The sequence below is a fragment of the Mustela nivalis genome (assembly GCF_964662115.1).
Source record: "Mustela nivalis genome assembly, chromosome: 13".
Taxonomy (NCBI): domain Eukaryota; kingdom Metazoa; phylum Chordata; class Mammalia; order Carnivora; family Mustelidae; genus Mustela; species Mustela nivalis.
Window position 1 is genome coordinate 7,888,742 of NC_139032.1, and position 21,319 is coordinate 7,910,060.

General features: G+C 46.1%; 1 protein-coding gene across 2 annotated transcripts in view; it reads left to right on the top strand.

Annotated features, from left to right (window-relative positions):
• Positions 1-21,319, top strand: part of LOC309845913 (uncharacterized protein) — a 120,793-nt gene that overhangs the window by 85,589 nt on the left and 13,885 nt on the right. Inside the window, exons 10-17 of one of the 2 annotated variants that reach the window (XM_082694424.1) lie at positions 7,906-8,212; positions 14,442-14,588; positions 15,508-15,639; positions 16,970-17,303; positions 17,896-18,163; positions 18,966-19,151; positions 19,247-19,459; positions 21,028-21,235. In XM_082694424.1, the coding sequence (XP_082550550.1) occupies positions 8,080-8,212; positions 14,442-14,588; positions 15,508-15,536 (309 nt within the window). In that variant the 5' untranslated portion in view covers positions 7,906-8,079 and the 3' untranslated portion in view covers positions 15,537-15,639; positions 16,970-17,303; positions 17,896-18,163; ... (1 more) ...; positions 19,247-19,459; positions 21,028-21,235. The remainder of the gene's footprint in view (positions 1-7,905; positions 8,213-14,441; positions 14,589-15,507; positions 15,640-16,969; positions 17,304-17,895; positions 18,164-18,965; positions 19,152-19,246; positions 19,460-21,027; positions 21,236-21,319) is intronic. The other variant, XM_082694425.1, reaches the window with a different exon arrangement.

Genomic DNA, 21,319 nt, shown 5'->3' on the forward strand with positions numbered 1-21,319 from the left:
AATTTGTGGGGTCTGTGCTAACAATTGAGTAGTGTCAGCACTGGATTGAATTATTGGATACCGGTTAGTGTCAGAGCATTGGAAAATTGATCGGTATTGGAGGGACGTAGCTGGGGATAAGATGGTGATCAAGAGCGGACATGTTTCTGTTCTGTAAACCTTACACATACCTTAATGCTTCTATTGGGTTATTTCATGCTATGCTAAATTTCATCTACCTCCAGATCCTCTCACCCCAGTCTTTGGAGACTGACGCTATGGACCACATCCATGGGCACCCTGCCCTTTGTCTCTGGTTGGACTTGACCAAATGGGGAGCCCTGGTGGGAATCTGAAGGGAAGGAGAGACCGAGGTCACTCAGGATACTTAACTCTCCTAACTTCCTCCTCGGGAAGATGTCTTGCGCTCTCTCCTGAGACAGAATCCTACTACTCTTTTCAGGACAGCCTTCTCTCTATGGCTTCCTCCTCCTTCCAGATTCTGTTAACCACTGCTCCTCTGTCTCCTTGTGCCAAGGGGGTGGGAACAGTGCTTTGGCTCCTAATCCTGGATTATCGCCCCCACAATTCCTTTTTTTTTTTTTTTTAAATAATACCCTGGTTATACCTTTGTAAAATTAAAAAGAAAAGTTATTTATACAGAATAAATAAACCTCATTTGAATGATTCTGGTAGGGACGAGCCATCTCATTGGGACCCTAACTAATACAAGCACTGTTCATTTAAATGCCAGACTTGTGGCCAAATATGTTGATTTTTGCTTTAACATCGTGGATGCTAAACCAGCCATTTAGTTGCTGCTTAAGAAGGCCACCCTCATTAGCAGCGATACAATCACTTCACAGAATGCTTATCTTGGTACATCCTTTGGCCTGAGAGCATACGTTCAGTGAGGGAAAGGGAAGGGGAACTAGGCCATCAGTTCTGTTTAATAGCATTTGCAATTGCAATTTCAGTTGCCAGAATGTTCTTCTTACCCATTATGGGTCTGGTATTCGTGCTGTATTCCAGGCTTGGGACATACAGCAATAGCCCAGGATTTATACCAGCACAATGCATTCTGATGAGAGGCTGATAAATGTTGTAGAAAGCGATTGTTATTAGCTGTTTTATTGGTGAAATAAAACAGGGTAGTAGCACTCGGAAGCTCAGTAATTGTGCCTAGGACATGTTTCCTTCCATGCCAAGCATTACGTTTATTACCGGTCTTTTCGTGTGAACCTCCCCCCCCCCTCCCCCAACAGCTCCTCTAGAATTTCTCAAAACCTGGTTTTCCCAAATGATGCGTGTCTTGTAAAAAGATTCCCATTTATAAGTTTGCCTTTCATTGGAGTTACTTTGAGCCTCCTTTCGTCCTTATTTTGCTTTCCAAAGCTATGACTGAATTAAAAAGTTTGGGATGGCCAGACCGGATGATGAGAGATGGCTTCAGCCTGTGTGTAACAGTCCATCGATCTGTAGGTGAGAGGGAAAGCTTTTCTCCCAAGACGGTATAGGATTACATTTCAGGATTGCTGGCGGGAGGGGCTCTCTCTTATCCTTGAAAAAAGCACTTTCACGGGACTTGCCCCCTAATGCTCTAGCTGAGGAAACCGAGACCCAGAGATACCAGGCAGGAGACCTACCTGAGAACACGTCTCCTGTTAGTGTATTGGGGCTGCTGGGACAGAGGGCCCCACACTGAGTGGCATCAATGACAGGAATGTATTGTCTCTGAGTTCTGGAGGCTAGAGTCCAAAATCCAGGTGTTGGCAGGATCGATTTCTTCTGAGGACAGGGAGGGACGAATCTGTTCCCAGTGTCCTCCTGGACTTGTCCATGGCTGTCTTCTCCCCACGTTCATTCGCATCATCTTCCCACTAGGTGTATCTGTGTCTGAATGTTCCCTTCTTACAAGTACACCGCCATATTGGATTAATCCCAATGACCTCATTTTAACTTGATTACCTCCCTAAAAACCCTATTTCCAAAGTGAAATCACATTCTAAGGTACCAGTGTTAGGGCTCCAACGTGCGAATTTGGGGGGGATTACAAGACAGCCCATCACAAGAGCTGCCCAAATACTGCCTAGAACCTTGGTCTTCCAATGCACTTGCTTATGTTTTCCCTTCCTGCACCATGTGCCTTTTAACATCCATACTCTCATCGCTGCAGAGAAGATGTTCTTTTTCGTGGACATGGGGTACAGAGGTGGGTCAGAACCTCCAATTTCTCAGACATTTCAAATCAGTTTAGAAGAATATCCAGTCTAGGTAAGTTCAGGGGAGTAAGGATTCTTATTAACATAGCCTGAAAATAAAATCAGCTTGGAGGTAAGCAACACATTTTTTATTATTATGTGGCCGGTAATGTTGAAACTTTTGAGTGAGAGATGAATTTCTCCCGGACTTGTCTCATAAACTGCGGCTGATACTATCACACTGTGATGAGAAACGTGTTTGTCCAATTGTTTTCCTCTTTGATGTGGAGCTCTCTGTCCCCGGGACAAAGACTTCCACGGAAGCAAGGGTCCCTTCTAGATGTTCTGCGATGAGGCTTTGGCAGAACCAGTGCCCAAATCCTGCATTTTAGATTTAATTCTAAAAATCATCTTGTCAGTGTAGAGATGTTTAAAACATCTAAAGGTTATGAGGCGGCCACAATGGTGTGAGATATCTGAGAGAAAATGTTTTCACATTTGTAGGAAGACATTTTTGTCATGTTATTCCAAGTGATCTTTTAGAGAAGGCAGATCTAAATAAGATAAATTTTAAAAAAAAAGGCTTAGAGTTGTTAGTTCATGTGCCATGTCACCAAGGTCAAGGTGGCTTGTTCACCGATGCATTAATGAAAATCGCTTTCATTAAAAGTTGGAACAGAAGACAAATAACAGAGAGTTGGACTTTTTGGTAAGGATCTCGTGCTCCCTGTTCTGGTGGAGCCCACCATGCTCATTTTGAAGGTGGAAAACCTGAGGATCAGAGAAAAAAACATCAAAACATCATCCGCTCAAGTACGCTCTTTCCAAGACCAACGTGCCTCTTACCCGGGGCAGCAACTGGGGTGTAGACACAATGGACTCAAGGGCCATCCCAACCACCCAGCACACTCACTGGCGGTCCACGTAGGTCTGGACGAGGCCAACTTAACTAAGTCACAGGAAATGCCTCTTGGCACTGAAAAGAGGTAGTGCCCCCCCCCCAAATCTAGGATGTGCCCCCTGGATCCCTCTGCTTCTTAGCATTTCCCGAGGCATCACCAGCCGTTCAATGTGTGCCAAGGAAAAAAGGTTCAGTGGTAAAACGAATTTGGAAGATGCCACACAGTCCATCTCTCTTTAGCTACTCATCGTGCAGGCTGCAATATTGAAGCCTCGCACCATGTCCTGCCACGACAAAGCCATCTATCTGACTTTCTTTAATCAGGTGCTCATCAAGTCATCTGAGCATGGACCCATTTATTTCTGTAAAACCTGTAAGTGGCAGGCAACACATTTTGAGAAGTGCTGTCTAAAATCTGCATAAGTTGAAGAGAGATATGGAAGAACAATGTGTATACTGGAAAAGAAATGAGATCAAGTTCATAGATGGCTGAGCCCCAGCTCTGCAGAGATATCCCTATGGACACTTGTGTGACCGTCCTTAGAATCACTCACAAAAGATTCCTTGTGGCCACTGGCAGGGAGGGAACAGTATGCTGGGCTGGCCAGGCTTTTTGCTCATGAGGTTCTTTATTAATTGTGAGGGTGTTGATGACTCTGTGTGTGTGTGTGTGTGTGTGTGTGTGTGTCCTGGATAATCAGATGGCTTCTGAAAGAAAAGAAGTATTGGGACAAGGTGAAAAGGCAGGAAGTGGTTTTGGCCTTCATCGTGGATTTGTGATGTGACATCTCTGCTCCTCCATGGGTGAGAGTGGGTGGTACTGAATAGCTCTGGATCCCTCTGCCATCAGGTGGCCCCTAAGGAACCAGGAGGTCTCCCTGGACACTTGGGACCGCAGCAGATGCTGTCTGAAGGTGGAGAGGGGGAGGAGGAGGTTGTCAGGCTGATGACATAATGTCTAAGTGTTTGGGTCACCTCGGGAGGAGCTGAGTGTTGGGTGCAAAGGGCCATGTCACTGCTGAGGAAGATGCAAATGGACTGTCAGACTCCCAGCAGCAGCCTGACCCGCTTTGCATGAGGCTGTAGTCACAGGTTCCTTGAACAAAGACCTTCTGGTTTTATGACAGGAACCATCTTGAGCTAGCTGAAGAAAAAAAAGATACTTTGGGTAGATGTTTGAGCATGCAGTGGAATTTAAACAATGGGAACAGCCAAGTCTTAAGAAAGTTCAGAAGATGACAGTTTGAGGGATCTGTCTGTAAGTCTGTCTCTGTGAGTCTCCGCTCTTGTTTGGGGTAAGGGTCCACTCTCGTCCATTTAGATAGGACACATGTGTTTGTTCAGGAGAGAGTGGCAGTACCTTGATCTCAAGGAAAGCTGGTCCTCTCTTCAGCCCCCCGGGATGAATTGTGACTGAACTGGTCACAGTAACCCAATTTCCCGTTGTCAGTAACTGGTCTCAGAGCGGCCATGTGACCCCGGATTAACGCAGAAGCTAGAAATAGAAGGAGGCTGAGTACAGATGCTAGGAAAGCTGTTGTCTTCCCAATAAAAAGGAATGACAGAATCGTGGGACATGGCTCTTTCTTCCTTTGCTTTGCCCCTTCTCTGGCGTTCAGACGTGATGCCCGGTGACACAGCAGCCATGTTGGGACTGTGGCATGACAGGCACCTGTAGAAAGCTGTGTGCTAGTAACAGAAGGTGCACAGGAGAATGAGCAAGGTCCTTCTTTGGTTGAGTGGCCACCCCGACCCTGGACCAAACACCTCCTGACTTGTACTTATTTGAGAAGAATGAGACCCTGGTAGTTGAAATCACTCAAAATCATTTCTGGGCGAAAAGTTACGTAGTGTAAGAGTAGATGTCAGGAGCCAGCCCTGATGATGAGAGAGGGAGTGTCAGATCTTTAATGGGGAGGTATCCAGAAGTGTCTATGAAGGCCAGCTCGGAGCCTTGGGAGCTCACCAAGCTGTCTCTGTGCCGGTACACACCTGTTCTGGGTAGAGTTAACTCTTTAATGAACTAATTGTACTAACTGTATGGATCCCTTATTAGCTGCTGGATATTTTTGTTTTTTTTCTGGTGCTGGGGATAGACTGGGGAAGACAGAGAAGATGCCGGCTCTCACTTCCCTACAGGGACCGGAGGCAAGGAACAATAATTAATGAAGGGGATAATCGGAGATGGTGAGAAGTTCCATATGCGACAGGAAGGGAGCGTTGTGATGGAGAGTTCTGGGAGGTGTGTAGGTGGCCTGAGATCGTGACAGTTGACATGAGCCTTGAGTTGCAGAAGGGAGCCAGGTGGGAGAGACGAGGCCCAGGCCTCCCGGGAGGGACGGTGGCGCAGAGCCCCAGGCAGGAAGTCTTCTGCTAGAGACACAGAATGAATCATTAATGGGCGTCCATGGCAAGGGGCTGGGGGCGGGCGCCCGTGCTCATCTTGTGACCGTTCCGGCCACTTGGCTCATGGTGATGTAGCTCGAGGTGCTGACGAGGCTTCCTGCCGCACAGGGGATGTTTCCTGTCCTCTCCTTCGGGCTGTGAGGGCCCTGGGAGTGGGACGGCTGGGGCGGGTAGTCCCCACACGTGACCTGCTCTCCTGTGGCGGGGCCAATGCAGAGAGGCAGGAAGGCCGGCCGGGCGCGTGGCTGTGGCTCCCAGCCTGTCATGACTGGTCGTATCTGACATCGTCTCAAGTGATAGTGATCAGTGAAGCGGTCACAAGAGGTCACAGGGCTAGAAACTCCCCAGAAGTCCTCCTGCCCTGCGTTCCCTCATGGACCTGGCGTTACCCAGAACAAAAGTGTTAGGCCCCACCTGACTTCCAGCTGGCTGCCTGCCGAAGCAGGTGCTCACCTAGTCCCAGCAGAGAATCCAGCTCTCTTGTCTCTAAGTCTTGAACTTGGGGGTGGGGTGGCACGTGGCGGGGGGGGGGGTTGCAGTTAGAAGCACTGGCATTATATCCTATCCCTGGGCGGGGAGACTGCCTCTCGGGTCCTGTGTCATGAATGGGACCCTGGATGGGTGTTCACCATAGGAGAGCAAGCCGGCCTGGAAATACCCAAACTACCCTTGTGAAAGCCTGGTTCACTTCTCTTGGATCTGGGACCAAACCAAACACAAAATTTCAAAATTGGGAGACACTCCGGTGATTAATACGCCTCCTCTTATAGATGGGGCGGAGGGGGGGGGAGGAATGAGCCGGCCAAGGTTCGTCCTCATGCTACAGAGCGAGGCTCTTTGGGAGGCACATGGAGCTTTCTCGGATGTTGACCGCGTTCTGCTGTGACGTGCTGCCTTGACTTATGGAGCAAAGAAAAAAACTCACATGTCACCCATGTGTATAAAGTTCTCTGTTGCTCCGTCCGGGTTGAATCACTGTTCCTCTGGGAGAGGCATTCACTGTTCTCATTTCAGACAAGGGTAGTGAAAGACATGAATCCGTTTAGTAAGTGGCAAAACTGAACTCAAGCTCAGGCCTCCCGGTTTTTATCCGAGAGCATGCCCAAGTCCGTCTCCACTTTTGTCCTCTGGGGATTTAGGGGCAGAGCAGAAGTTAGCTGTAACTTAGGCAGGGTGGGATCCGCAGCAGGTGTCCTCGGGTGCTAGGAGCAGTGCCCTCAGGTGCTAGAAGCAGGGTCCTTGGGTGCTAGGAGCCATGTGCTCGGTTGCTAGGAGCAGGTGTCCTCGGGTACTAGGGCCTCTAGGGGAAAGGATTCTGATTTTTAGCAAACACTCTTGCCTTGGCATGTGAATACTTCCCTCTTAGAGCCCCTGTATCCGAGGCAGAGTTCCCATAGAGCCTATCGTAACTGGGGCTGCCATCTACTTACTTTAATTGCCACCTCTGGGACACAATGGCACAGAAAGTCCAGGCCATTAGAACCACCTGGCTCTGTCCAACTCCTGGCTCCAGCACGGACTCTGAGTGACCTGAGACCTCGATCACTGAACCTTGTGCTGTCTTAGTGTTCTTATCTGTAAAATGGGGCTAGCTGTAGTATCTTCCTGGGACGGTGGCTGCAGACTAGAAGAGGTAAAGCTCTTAGAAGAGGAAGCAGTCAACAAATGTCAGCGGCTGCTTCGTTGGCTCTCCACACAACGGAAGGAATCCAGTCACAGAAGCGAGTTTTCTCCGGCGGTGCAGAGAAGATCTGTTCACTGCTCCTGATGACGGGTAGGCATCCCAGGGTGAGGAGTATACACTCATGAGCAATTCACAGCTTGACTCCGGAGACTGAGCTCTCGCAGACCCTCTACTACAAGGGCATCTTCTTCTCTGTCACCGTCTCCCCTCCAACAGCAGAAGGCTTTGGCTGGCCCACCCGAGAGGCTACATCTTGCCTGCAAGTTATGCCTACAGAAAAAAGAGAAGAGCCTCTTATGTAACTTGAAGAGTACAAAAGATCCGGTGATAAAAGCCACTGCCCTGAACTTTTCCAAAGCACAATAAATCTCTGCCTCCCGTCCTGTAGTCCATAGCAAGGCATCCTTCGTCCGGCTTTTGTAGACTAGGAAAAAAGTTAATGAACCCACTCCCATTAGGTTGTGTATTTTGTATTTGTGCTTAAAGGCTACAGAAAGGCTACAAATTCAGTGGGGTCTTGTCGTCTAAAATACACCCAACGTTTGCTTTATGGTTTCTCGGTGATACTCTGACTTGAACTTGATTGCTTCCTGAGAATGGGTGTAGTCCCTGGAGAAAGTGGATTCTCTCTCTCTCTCTCCTTCTTTCCCAGCCTCTACTTTTTTGTTTAGATCATCTCTCTCCTGACCTTTCAGCGGCTCAGCACTTTTTTTTTTTTTCCTTCTTTTTTGCAGTGCACGAGCAAGGCTGGAAAACAGAGCCAAGACACAAACTGTGAAGCAACAGCTCAACCTCCGAGAGCGAGTGGGCTTCGCGCTATTTCTGGCCAGAGCAGATGTGGCCTCGGGGGGCTGTGGGGAACAGTATCCCTCAGGTAAAAATAAACTCGTACCATTAGGACCCAAAGGATGCCGATTCCTCATTACAAGCAGATCGTGAACTGGGAGCCGTGTGGGAAGACGACCGGTTTGGGAATCCGACAGGGTTCTGCCTTGGATTTCTTCCAGACCGCGCTACCAATCGGCCATCTGGTCTCGGTGAGTGCATATGACTTACATGTACATTTTTTAAAAATCAACAACACAAAAAATAAGGCAAACACAACTGAGTGCCGCCATGGAGTGCGTTCTAGGCAACAATCCTAACGTTTCGACCAGCTCCCTGCAGAGTAGCGGAGGACTTGGCAGACGACTCCTGGATCCTGTTTCCCGGCCTCCCAGCCCAGAGACAAACACTGCTCGAACCTTCCTGCTTTCTCTGGACACCCGCATCTGTAAGCCATGGGTGCTGCCATTCTGTTTTAAAACTTCAAAATTTTAGAACTTGAAAGTAAATGGAAACACTTTTTACGTTCTGCCACTTGCTGTTTTGTGTGTATGTGTTTTGTTTTTTTGAGGGTTTTTTTTTTTTTTTTTTTTTTGGTTTTTTCCCATTGAGCTTAGATTTCAGCAACATTGCTCTGGTCCATTCGTTTTAACTGCTCTGTGACATCATGCTGCACGGACAGCCTGCCGTGTGCTTTGTCGATCCTCTTGTTGATGAACAATTTGGCTGCTTCTTATTTTGTACTATGATAAACAAGGTTTCAGTGAATGTTCTTATATATTTCCTATTCTAATGTGCCAACATTTCTCTTAGATGGCATTTTTTCAGACTGTTTTGTCTATACCCACCATGAAAGATATACCTTTCATGGTCGCCCAGCCCATGGGTTACACTGTGTGTGTGTGTGTGTGTGTGTGTGTGTACATATATGGGGAAGGTTCTCAAAATAGTGCCCATCTTTTCTATTCAGTTATGATCCAGTTTCGTGTGGCTTAAAAGAAAATGTATTGGTTACAGCGTACTGAAGGGATCCTCTGAGCCATCTCTGTGAGGCGTTGGGTAAACACTGTTCTGGGACACATGCAATCGCTGGGTCATAGGTTATACCCAGTTTCAAATTTGAGGCATTCTTTGTGAGTCTTCGTGAGGTCATGTTAAGCATGGACATGGCTAGTTCCCTTTAGTTAGCATTCTAGCTAAGAAAGGAGGCTCTTAGGTCATTTCGCGTGTCCTGTAGCTGGAAATGAAAGTCCTCTTTTGAGTTTCTGGGCTTTAATTTTTCATCTGTCACAAGATACCAAAACAAAACAAAAATACTAGACTCCAGTATTTTGCAGACTGCTTTCTCATCAGCCCTCGGGGTCCTGGGAAAGATTTCAGGGTCGACCACAAAGTGTGGAAGTTGGGGGTGGGGGGGTAGGGCAGGGAAGAGGACAGAAGGAGGAGATGGAATCTGGGCTCCCCCCGCAGTTCCTTCCGCAGGAGTCCATGGTAATATTTCTCCACTGTATTTCCATTACATTTATTTCGCCAAAGGACCAAAAAAAAAGGTGTGCAGGTTGAAAATATTCTTAAACTATGGGTTTAGATGCTCTCCAAGGCTCTTTCCAGATCTAAACTTGAATGAAAATGATTTTGGAGGCTCGGGGCCATTTAAACTTGTAGCCAGAACCAAAGAACGTGGCAGTTGAGGGGCGAGGGCTCGGGCAAGCAGGGCTGGCCACCTGCGAGTTGGTCTGTCCCTCTGCCACCGTGGGAGCTGACAGGGACAGGGGGCTGTCAGTGAGGTCCGGACACGCTGCAGCTGGGGTGGCCACCGTGGGGACGGCCATGTCTGTCCTGTCCTATGGGCTCCTTCCACCTGAGGCTGCTCTAAAAAATTCTGTTTTCATCCTGCTTGTTTATTCTGTGAGTTAGGACTTAATAGACGTTTTTTCTGGGCATCATTTCTGCCCCCACAGACGGTTCCCCGTGCTCACAGCGAAGCCCGTTTGCTCAGCGGGGTACACTCACAGTTAAACCATTCTGTCCACAGAGATGAAATTTTATGATCAGTTTAATGAAACTGTTCAGCTCCTCTCCGGTTTATTTTTGCCTTCCCAAATATAGTAAGGTCATAAAAAGAAGGAAAGAAAAAAAAAAAGGGTAGTGAGCTGGTCGTAAAGTGACTTCGGGGCGGGCAGATGTTAATTTCTACGGGACCGTGGATTCCTTCCGGAATAGGCTGGCTTTCTGTCTTGCTCCCGGCACCTCCCGGGCTGGATGCCCGCCTCCTCTCCGATGGCAGCCCTTCCCCTGCATTTGTCCTGCTCGCATTTCATCTTCCTTAATCACTGTTTTCATCACATCACTCCCAGGCTCAGAAACCCCCGAGGGTTCTTCATTTCCCACCCCGTGAAGTCCGAATGATGCTGCCTGTTTCCGAGGCTTCTCCTAATCTAGGCTTTCCTTGCCTCTCCAGCTTTATTTCCTTTGCCAGATGTGGTTCTGGCTCCTGTGGCTTAGAGATAATGGAATTTTTGTACACCTCACCACCCATCCGTACCCCCCATCGCCCCAGATTTGAAATCTGCATCTTTTTTTTTTCTTTTAAGATTTTATTTATTTACTTGGAGAGTGAGAGAGAGCATGAGGCAGGAGGGACAGAGGAAGGAACAGGCTCCCTGTGCTGAGCAGAGAGCCTGATGTGGGGCTGGATCCCAGGACCCTGAGATCATGACCTGAGCTGAAGGCAGATCCTTGACCGACTGAGCCACCCAGGCGCCCCTGCATTGTTTTTCTTAAGGAAGTTCAGCCTAGTTGCCTTAAACACAACAAAGCAGCGAGCATTGCTTCCCCCGCCACAGGCTACAGTAGCGTGGCTGCAGGACTTTCTGGGGACAGCAGGAGAAAGGAAGCAGTTTATGCCCCTCTGTCCCTCCGTATCCCAGGAGAAGATGAGGCACTGAAAGAGGTAACTCTGTTCACTAAAGTCCTTGCTGAAAAGCTCTGCCGGTTTGACAAGACAGGCAGAATGCACACAAGTCCGAAGACAAATGTGGAAGATATTCAATTCCAAGACAGGAAGGGCTGGTTCAAAGCCTTTGGAGAAAGGTCTGCCCTGGCTCAGGCCACAGTCAGCAGGTGACTGAGCCCCAGAAAAGATGCTTGGGGGTTGGTAGAGGAGAGTCCGGAGAAGGCTAACCTACCAGGGCAGGCTTAGCACATCCGCAATTACAGTTACTTTTCAGCTTCGTATTTAGTGCGTGTGTGTGTGTGTGTGTGTGTGTGTGTGTAGGGACGTTGTCCTTTTGTTTTTCTAGAACGATTTCCATAAGTCTTCATTCGTCCACTTAGCAGCTGCATGATTGGGGGCAAGTTTCTTTACGCAGAGAGTGGAAGCCATAACGGTACATCGCTCGCGGCGGCGTCGTGGGGACCGAGGGAGGGAACGCCCGAAAGAGCACGGCACGTGGTCCAAGACCAAGATATTAGCTATTATTACTATCACAGTTATCAGAAGTACAGGTCAGCGGCTCTTCGTCTGAGCAAAGCTGCCAGAATTCCACCTCCTCTCACAATACCCTCAGGTACGTGAGGTGAGCGAGCATTCCCTTAGCGCTCAGAACCTGCCGCGCACTGAGGGGACACGGAGGAGTCTGACATGTTGACCTTGCCCTTGGGTAGCCTGCCTTCTAGCAGGGAAGGCAAACCTGTGAGTAGATGATGTCAGGTTTTTATTTTTATTTGTTGATTTTTTTTGGAGATAGAGCATGCGTGCGAGGGGGAGGGATAGAGGGAGAGAGAATCTTAAAATCTTAAGCAGGCTCCACACCCAGCGCTGAACCTCATGAGGGGCTCGACCTCACAGCCCTGAGATGACCTGAGCCACAACCAGTGTCAGATGTTCAACTGCCAGAGCCACCCAAGTGCCCCACATTCTTCTAATTGAAGGCTGGGCTGGCAGGACCGACCAGCTGGTCACCGCTAGCCACGTGTCGCTCCTACGACTAAGTTGAGATGTGTTCTCTATGTAAAATACACATTGGATATTTAAGAAAACGTAAAATATCTAATAATAGCCAGCATGGCATTGATTACCTGTTGAAATGATGACATTCTGGGTATACTGGGTTAAATACAACATAATAATTGTTTTTTACTTGAGATGTAGTTGACACATGATGCTGCATTTGTTTCAGGTACACGACATAGTGATTCAGCAAGTCCGTGTGTTATGCCATGCTCACCCCACATGCAGCTTCTGTCCGTCCCTGTAGGACACACTCACAATACCACTGACTCTGTTCCCTGTGCTGCACCTTTATCCCTGTGACATATGCACTCCGTAACCAGAAGCCTGAACCTCCCACTCCCCTGCACCCATTCTGCCCATCGCCCTCCCGCCCTGCCCTCTGGAAACCATCCATTTGTTCTATTTATGGGTCTGTTTCAGTTCTTCGTTCCCTTTTTTGTGGATTCCACATACAACTGAAATCATGGTATTTCTCTCTCTCTGGCTTATTTCACTTAGGATAATACCCTTTTGGACCATCCATATTATTGCTACACACACACACACACACACACACACACACACACACACACTACATTTTCTTCAGCCGTTAATCAGCAGACACTTGGATTGCTTCTTTCTCTTGGCTATTGTAAATAATGCTGCAGTAAACATACAACCTTTCAATTCAGTGTTTTCTTTTTTCTGGGTAAATACCCAGGAGTGGAATTATGGGATCATATGGTGCTTTTATTTTAATTTTTGGAGGAATCTCTATATTGTTTTCCCCAGTGGCTGCACCAGTTTACATCCCCAACCACAGAGCACAAGTGTTCCTTTTTCTACCTGTCCTCACCAGCACTTGGTGTTTCCTGCCATTTTAAATTCTAGCCATTCTGACAGATAGAAGGTGATACCTTGTGGTTTTGATTTGCATTTCCCTGATGATGAGTGGTATTGAGCATCTTTTCATGCCTCTAGTGATCATCTGTATGTCCTCTATGGAACCATGTCTCTTCATATCTTCTGTCCATTTTTAATCAGATTATTTGCTTTTTTTGGTGCTGAGTTGTATAATTCTTATATTTTGGATATTAACCCTTACCAGATATATCATTTGCAAATAACTTCACCCTTTGAGTAGTTAATCTTTCTGTTTTGTTAATGGTCTCCCTTACTCTACAAAAGCTTTTTATTTTGGTATAGTCCCAATAGTTCATCTTTGTTTTTCTTTCTCTTGCCTGAGGATACATATCTAGAAAAATGTTGCTAAGGCCAGTGTCAAAAAGATGACCACCTTTGTTTTCTTCTAGGAGGTTTATTGTCTCAAGTCTCACATTTAGGTCTTTAATACATTTTCAGGTTTGCGGGGTTTTTTTGTGTGGGTGTATAACAAAGTGATCTAGTTTCATTTTTTGCATGTAGCTGTCCAGTTTTCCAAGCACCATTTATTGAAGAGACTGTCTTTTCCTCATTTTCTATTCTTCCCTCCTTTGTTGTAGATTAATTGACCCTATAATAGTGGGTCTATTTCTGGGCTCTTTATTCTGTTCCATTGATCTATGTGTCTATGTGTCTGTTTTTGTGCCAGTACCATACTGTATTGATACTTTCAGAACTTTGTAGTGTATCTTGAAACCTGGGATTGCGGTACCTCTAGATTTGTTCTTTGTAAGATTGGTTTGGCTATTTGGGGTCTTTTTTGTTCCATACAAATCTTAGTATTATTTGTTCTAGTTGTGTGAAAAATGCTATTGGTATTTTGTTAGGGATTGCCCTGAATCTGTAAATTATTTTGGGAAGTATGGACTACCCAAACCCATTGGAGGTCCCTAATAGCTAAACGTGTGAATGCCGTTGTATATACTCTACTTGGACCCAATGAATGAGAACATATCAAAAGCTCTCACCTTCCTCTAGGACTCTCATTCATTAGGTCTGTATGATAGTGAGCAATTGTAGGCTGCTATCTGCTCCCTAGGACTATGTGCAGAAGGGAATATTGGTTCTTCCCATCCATGGGCATGGAATAGCCACTTGTTTGTGTCATCCTACATTTTTCATCAGTGTTTTATAACTTTCAGAGTATAGGTCTTTCATCTCCTTGGTTAAATTTATTCCTAGGTATTCTATTTTGGTGTTGCAATTGTAAATGGGATTGTTTTCTTAATTTCACTCTGCTACTTCCTTATTAATGTACAGAAATGCAACTGATTTCTAGGTATTTGTATCCTACAACTTTATAGAGTTATTTTAGTAGTTTCTTAGTGGCGTCTTTAGGGTTTTCTGTGTAAAGTGTCATGCCACCTAGAAATAGTTACCATTCAACTTCTTCCTTACTTTCCTTACCCCCCCAAAATATATATATTCACCTGTTCCCTATAATTTTTAAAAACTGCACTACTCGAAAATGTAAATTTATGTGACTCCTGTTCTATTTCTATTGGACAGCAGTGGTCTCCGGTGATGTCTCCAGTGATTCACGGTGCTGTGGGGACCAGCGGGGCAGCATGTCATCCAGGCTGGGGTGCAGGAATGCTGCCTGGAGGAGCGGATACGCCCAAGCGGAGTCTCAGCGGTGGAGCAGAGGTCTTCCAGGTAAGGACACATCTTGAGGATATTCTGGATTGAGGAACCAGGAAAGCAAGGAAAAGTGTGGTGTTGGGGAGGGGCCTTGGAAGGCAGCCGGTCATTCCCCAGCCTAAGGCATTAGGAGTTGGGGACTGGACGATAATGAAGCTGCCTGAGAGGTGAGGCCTCGTGTCCCGCCACTTAACATCTGGTCGTCGTTAAATGCCCTGGTCTTATATGGGAGTCTTACATGGGAGGGCTGGTTAGGTCTCCACTCTTTGTTTGAATTTTTGGGCTATCAGCTGTTACCAGCTGGAAGTTTATGTCTCTACAAGAATAAGACCACCCTGGAAGATAGGACTAATGCATGTACATATGCTGCGGGGAAGGCGGGATGCCATTTTCCCTTCTGCACATAGTCCTAGAGAGGGGGTATAGTCTGAAATTGCTCCCTAGAGTGTAGACCTAATGAATGAGAGTCCTAGAGGAAGGTGAGAGTTTTTGATATTTCTCATTCATTGGGTCCGAGGAGAGTATACGTGACTGCGTTCACCCCCGTTGATCACTGACCTCCAGTGGGACTATTTCCCACCCCCAAATTCTCACCAATAAGGAATACCGTTGACCTTTGAACAACACAGGTTTGAACTGCACTAGCCCACTTAGATGCAGTTCTTTTTCAGACAGGACAGCACTGTAAATGTATTTGCTTTTAATATAAAACATATAACATATAAAATCTGTGTTGACTCTATGATCAGTCAGGATTCCAGTCAGCAGGCTATCGGTGAAGTTTGGGGGAGTCGGAAGTTGTATGTGAATTTTTGACTGTTGAGAATTGGTGCCCTCCACCTCGGTGTTGTTCAAGGGCCAACGGCATAATCATTTATCTGATGATGTTAACTTGGAAGCTCCTTATAGCCGTTCTATCCCAAATCACCCTCAGGTCTTCTGCCGTCAGTAACGAATGATTAAAAGGATATTGAGTAGGTCATGCAAGGTGAAAGAGGACTGGCGAAAGGAGACGGTGCAAACCCAAGTGGATGGAGAAGCTGGAGAGTGAGAAGACATCTTCCAGGTTTGCTTCCCACTCTCCGCATGTGACTCATGCAGGGATCTTCTGAAGATGCCAGTTCTAATCCCTTAGGTCTAGGGGGTGGGAGCAACAATCTGTATTTTTATCCAGCTTCCGGGTGATGTCAGTGCCGCTGGTCCATGGACCTCGCGTGGAGTTGCAAGGTCTACAGGGTCCGTTCCGTGCAGTTCTTTACCATGGCTGGAATTTGCAGTGCCACAGCCGTGGGGGAGTCCTTGGAAGCGTCGGAGGAAAGACCTAGAGCCTTCTTTGTGCTTCGCGTCCTCCTCCTCTGTGGAGTGAGTCTAATTGTTGGAACAGTTTTTCTTGTCCCTAGATGCTCTCTGGGAAATCTCTGTGCATCGGTCCTCATTCTATTTTTGGGAACCCTGAGATACGGAACCTGATCTCTCTCTCTTGACCGCCAGGTGGAACTGTGAAGAGCACTTTTGTATCGCCCTTCATTCTTTCAGTAGAGTAAATCTCCTCATCTCCTTTAACTGTCCATGATGGCACGCTCTGGACTACCCCAGGAATCTGTGCTTTTAGTGTGCCTCTCCTAACCACGCACAGCATTCCAAGCTTTGTCTGAATATCAGAGAATAAAATGGGCCCATCTCCGACGTGGCTGTTGATTCTCCACTCCGGCCAGAGTCCCCCCGTGGTCCTGGCATGTTGATACTCTTGGGGATCAGTGCGTCCGAGCCCTTTAGTGGACTGAGCTAGAGAAACGTGTGTATGCTTTTGTGTACAATTATGGTCCATGTGATTCTCGTATTTGTCCGCGCACCCATCCATCTGTGGAAAACCCGGAGTCTACAGTGACACTTTACTCCAGGTTGGCTGCAGGTTATTCTAATGCTTTCCCTTTTCCACGTTCTTAATTCCCTTCCTAGGAGTAAAAAACCCGCTCTCTGATTATCTTGAAGACCATTACCCGTGTGATCGAACCCTCGGGTGAAACCAGTCCTTGGTCCACCTCCACTGCCCTCTCCCCACGCGAGGCATGTTCATGCCACTCAAGTTCCAACACATTCCCACTTCCTTTGGGATCCAGCTAATGGCTTCCAGGAAGGGTTGGGAGAAGGGGCCAGAACGAGGAGGAGGAAAAAGTTGATTTTCTCTTTTGACTTCTAATTTAGTGAATTCTACTAAGAGGTTTTCTAATACTGACTCATCATTGGACTTCCACATTGTGCCCTGCTTTGATTTTTCTACTCTTTTATTTAAGATTTCTTGGCAAGTTAATTTATTTTGCTGATGTGAAAAGGCTTTGTAATGCTAGACATTTTCTTAGACATCTCCTTAGATTCATCCTTTTGGATTTCTACAGGGGGAAACAAAGCTTTTCCTGACTTCCGTGGATTTCTACAGAGCCTTGGCTTTTGGAAATTCTACCAGAATGACGGCTGCATTTTTAGTGGTGAAAATTACTGATAAGTCTCAAAAGCAATCAGAGAATATCCATTTTCCAGAGGTAATGTATGACTTCCACCAAAGCCACACCAGTATTTCTAATACCTTAATGAGTTTTTTTTCGTAAGAACAGAACTAAGATTCCTATCATTTCCTGGAATCTCAAAAGAAAAAAAAAAAAGGAAAGAAGAAAGAATTCAAGTAGATACCCATTTGTTAGCCCAACATTGGAAGGGGTCAGCCTTTGATTGGTGAGCAAATCAATACCAATACCACTGTCCTTCATCTCTTCATATCCAGCCTGCCCCCAAAGATCTTCTTGGAACCCACAAGAAGGTTAATTGAAAAGATAAATCCGCTTTGGAAAGCATTTGCCTTTTAAACAGAGATGGATTTTGGGGAAGTGCCATGTAGACATTTATCATTCTTCAAATCATAATTATTGTCCGTGACCCGAAACCTGGAGCACGTTATGATGGTTAAATAATGTCCATAGTCTTGCTGTTTGGGGTGATCATTACCACACTGCCTTGGGTCTTTAGGCTGAAAGTTCGTGTGTTGCTTCTATGTATCTGAGTAGTTAATTTTGGAGGCAACCATGTTACAGATCTGATCTCCATCCTCCGACAGATAAGGCCTGGATTGCTCTCCTTTTTATACTTCATTATTCACACTTTCTTCCCCATCTCCCACCAGCCCTCCCACCATTTCTATTTAAGGAAGATATTTATTATATATGTAGATTTCTCCCAAAAGATCTACCTATGCCACACGCACATGCACACATACCCACAGTCCATGTGCACATCTCTGTATGTTCTTTTTATTTTTTTTCTTGACTAGGTCACTGCTGAAAAAAAAAATCTGAGTATGACAGAAGCTGGTAACAGAGATGAGAAGGATGGCACTTTTTGGTTGCTGAGGTTTAGAATTAATTTTCGCCATAATAGGTTGACTGTTGGGGAATTGTGCCTCGCTGTGAATTGCACACTTCAGCTGTGTCCCTGGCTCTGGTCACCCACAGAGAGAGTAATTATCCAAATAAGGAAATGCCTGAAAACAAAGAATAATTAGAAGTAGCCTTTCAGAAGCATCCTCGTGTGTGAAACTGGTGGGTCACATTCGTTTTAGAAGCACATCAGCTGGGATATGGTCTGAGCCTGTGATTAGAGCACTCGTTCATTCAACCAGCAAACATTTACTGAGAGCCGGCTGCATGCTGGACACTGGCCTAGGTGCTGGCGAGGTACTCATAAGCAAAGAGAAATATGAGCCCTGATGGTAAATTTAAGAACTGGTTTTCCCCCAAACAGAAGCTCTGATTTTTCATTTTTGCTAGTGTAAATATGAAAATTCAGAGTGTCAATACTCCCACCATAGCCGGTTTCAAGCTACCCGTGTTCCTCATTGCCTGCACATAGAAACCGGCAGCCATCATTACAGTCCTATCTTGATCCTAATTAGTGTCGCTGGGCTTGCTGTAACAACTCATGACCTACAGGGGAAGTCTAAGATGTACTCAGGGGTGTGTGTGGAGAAGGGTCTGAATGCACACTGGGTTTGGTTACAGTCACCTCAGAAAGAGGGCATTCCTCTTTCCTTTTTACTGAAAATCTGTAAGATGCAGTTTTCATTAGGATGCATTTTGTAAGTTTTAAAGAATTTATAGTGTCCAAGTGCAACAAGCATCGCTTTCCCATGATCTGGGCCCAAGAGGGGCCAAATGGCGAGGGGATGCGAGCCAGTTGTTAGGAGACAGCCCTGTATCCCCGATTTGTGAATCAAACTGTTCAGTTGTTTTCCTGGTGAGAAGCGACTTAAACTATTGGCAGAAGATAAGCATCCCCCTTGCTGTCGGAAGAAAACCACCCCACACTAGCTTAAGCCGGTGATTGTGTTTATTTCGCTCACAGGTTTGCAGTTTGGGTGGAGCATGGGGGGAGAACATTGTGTCCCTTCTACTGAAGCCAGTGTACCTGGCTTCAGGTGGACTGAAGAGGTAGAAGACAGTGGATGCTGGGTGTGGGCGGGGGCTGCCGTGGGGCTGTGGCTGCAGTACCTCCCTGTGGCCCCTCCAGGTGGCGGCTTGTCTCCCGAAGGTGAGTGTCCCAGAAGAGAGCCAGGTCCAAGCTCTATCAACTTTTATGCCCTAACCTTAGAAGTCCCACAACATCTTCTCTCCACATTCTCTTAGGGTGGTCACGAAGCATCACCCAGGCCAAGAAACGGAAAATGAGACTCTACCTCTCTTGGTTGGCAAGAGTGCGTGGAACTGGGATACTGAGGGGGCCATTTTCGGAAAAGACAACCTGCTCCAAGAACTTCTCTCCTTTTCGATGTCATCAGCACCCCCAGCTGCAGAGAAAACATGGAAGTTAGGCAGACGGTCTCCATTGCCCAGTGGAATGTGAGTACTGCACCTTAACACCAAAAGGAATGCTTTGTAAAAGATGTAAATCCTTACGTGGGAAACCCAGCAGATGTTAGCATTGTGTTCCCCATGCCTAGCGCGGCCATGGTTTTTAAATTAATTTCCATGTCAACTGTCAGATTTGTCTTAACTGCAAAGCAGATGAACTCCTTACAGAGATGGTGGGACTCTACCTTTGTTGGGTTGGACTCCGAGTCTGTATTTTTGTCTCTAAGCTTACTTCTCAAATGCAAACGAAGAGCACAGAAAGGAGATTCATGAAAATGAATGTTTTTCAAAGAAATCTTAGCTATTCCTCTTAATGCATATAGGTGTCCTCATTTCATGCCAGCCACAGGATCTACCAGGCCATGGTGAACTTAATATGGTGCTCAGAAGTCCAGTGCTTTCCTCCTAAACTTATTAGGGTTTGAGTCCGTTCATTCATTTGCATCCACAATGTCCCTTGGTTCCCACTGGAGCATGCATAAATAGAACATAGTAACAGAAAAATACCAAAGATGTATGGATTACCTATAGAGTAGCACTTAGAGTACTGTCAGAAAATACCCAATTAAGGCAGTCTACTAGATTTGAGTCTTTATGGTATGAATTGGTCTTCCCAAACCAGTTGTAAATTACATGTTCAGGGATTCTCATTTGTAGAGATGATATTGCTGGAAGTTTGTACTTCTTTGAACATATCCAAGTTCTTGCCTTATTTCAGAAGATGAGGTCACTGTGTAGCAGAAGTCTCAAAAGCCAAGCTCTTTCCGCAATTGACTCTCCATGGCTGGATAAATCAAACTGAATTTGAACAAAGTTCTGTCCCCAAATACTTTCTTGTTCAGGCTGAAGACAACCGTGGGACATTTAAGACGATATTTTGGTTCTCAGAAATTTGTTAAAATTTTGAGCAGTCCTTTTCCTCCCATAATGGTGGTGCCAAAAGAGCAAAATGAGTAAACTGACTGCCAATATTGTCCCTGCTTCAATGGAATTCAAATATTGTGTCTCCAGATATTTCTGTTCCTTGACATATCCTTGTAAGGAATATTTGCTGATAATCCTGAGCTCAGACAGTCTGTCTGGTGGTTCTTCACTTCAACAGCTTTTATACAGCTCATTCTTGGGGCTCACTTCTGCTTCCCGAAGATGCAGGCCAACAGGAGCCCAAGGAATATAGACTCTTTAGGGGTTCCCCTTCGGATCCTGGGAATCAGCCCAGCCTTGGGAACGATTAACCTAGAACATTTGCTAACTCCTGAAATTTTTTGTGACGTTTGCCTTGAATAGAGGTTCCTGTGGCTCGGGGCAAAACAGTGTTACGATTCCATTTCTATCCTTGGTAAACATTTTACAGTAGAAACTCAGGAATACACTGCAATTTTATATATTGACTCACTTTGTAGTAGAAGCTACAGCTTTGAAAAAGAGATGGGGAAAGGCATTCTAGTTCATAAATCTCATCCTTTCCCCCTTGAGCTTTGTGTTTGGGCTGAATTTTTTTTTTTTATATTTAAATATTCAGTGTAATGCTGGTAATGATGGTCATTACTTTCTAGATTTTTTTTAGATTTCCCAGGCCCCTCCAGCTGGAACTCATGAAATAAACAATTACAAACTACAGTGGCAATTACTGGATAGAGCCACAAAGAATAAATAAGGTTTCCAGGGCGCCTGGGTGACTCGGTTGGTTGGGCATCTGCCTCGGCTCAGGTCATGATCCTGGGGTCCTGGGATTCAGCCCCGCGCCAGGCTCCCTGCTCAGCGGTAAGTCTGCTTCTCCCTCTGCCGCTCCCCTGACTTGGACTTGCTCACTCACATGTAAATAAATGAAATCTTTTTTAAAAGGTT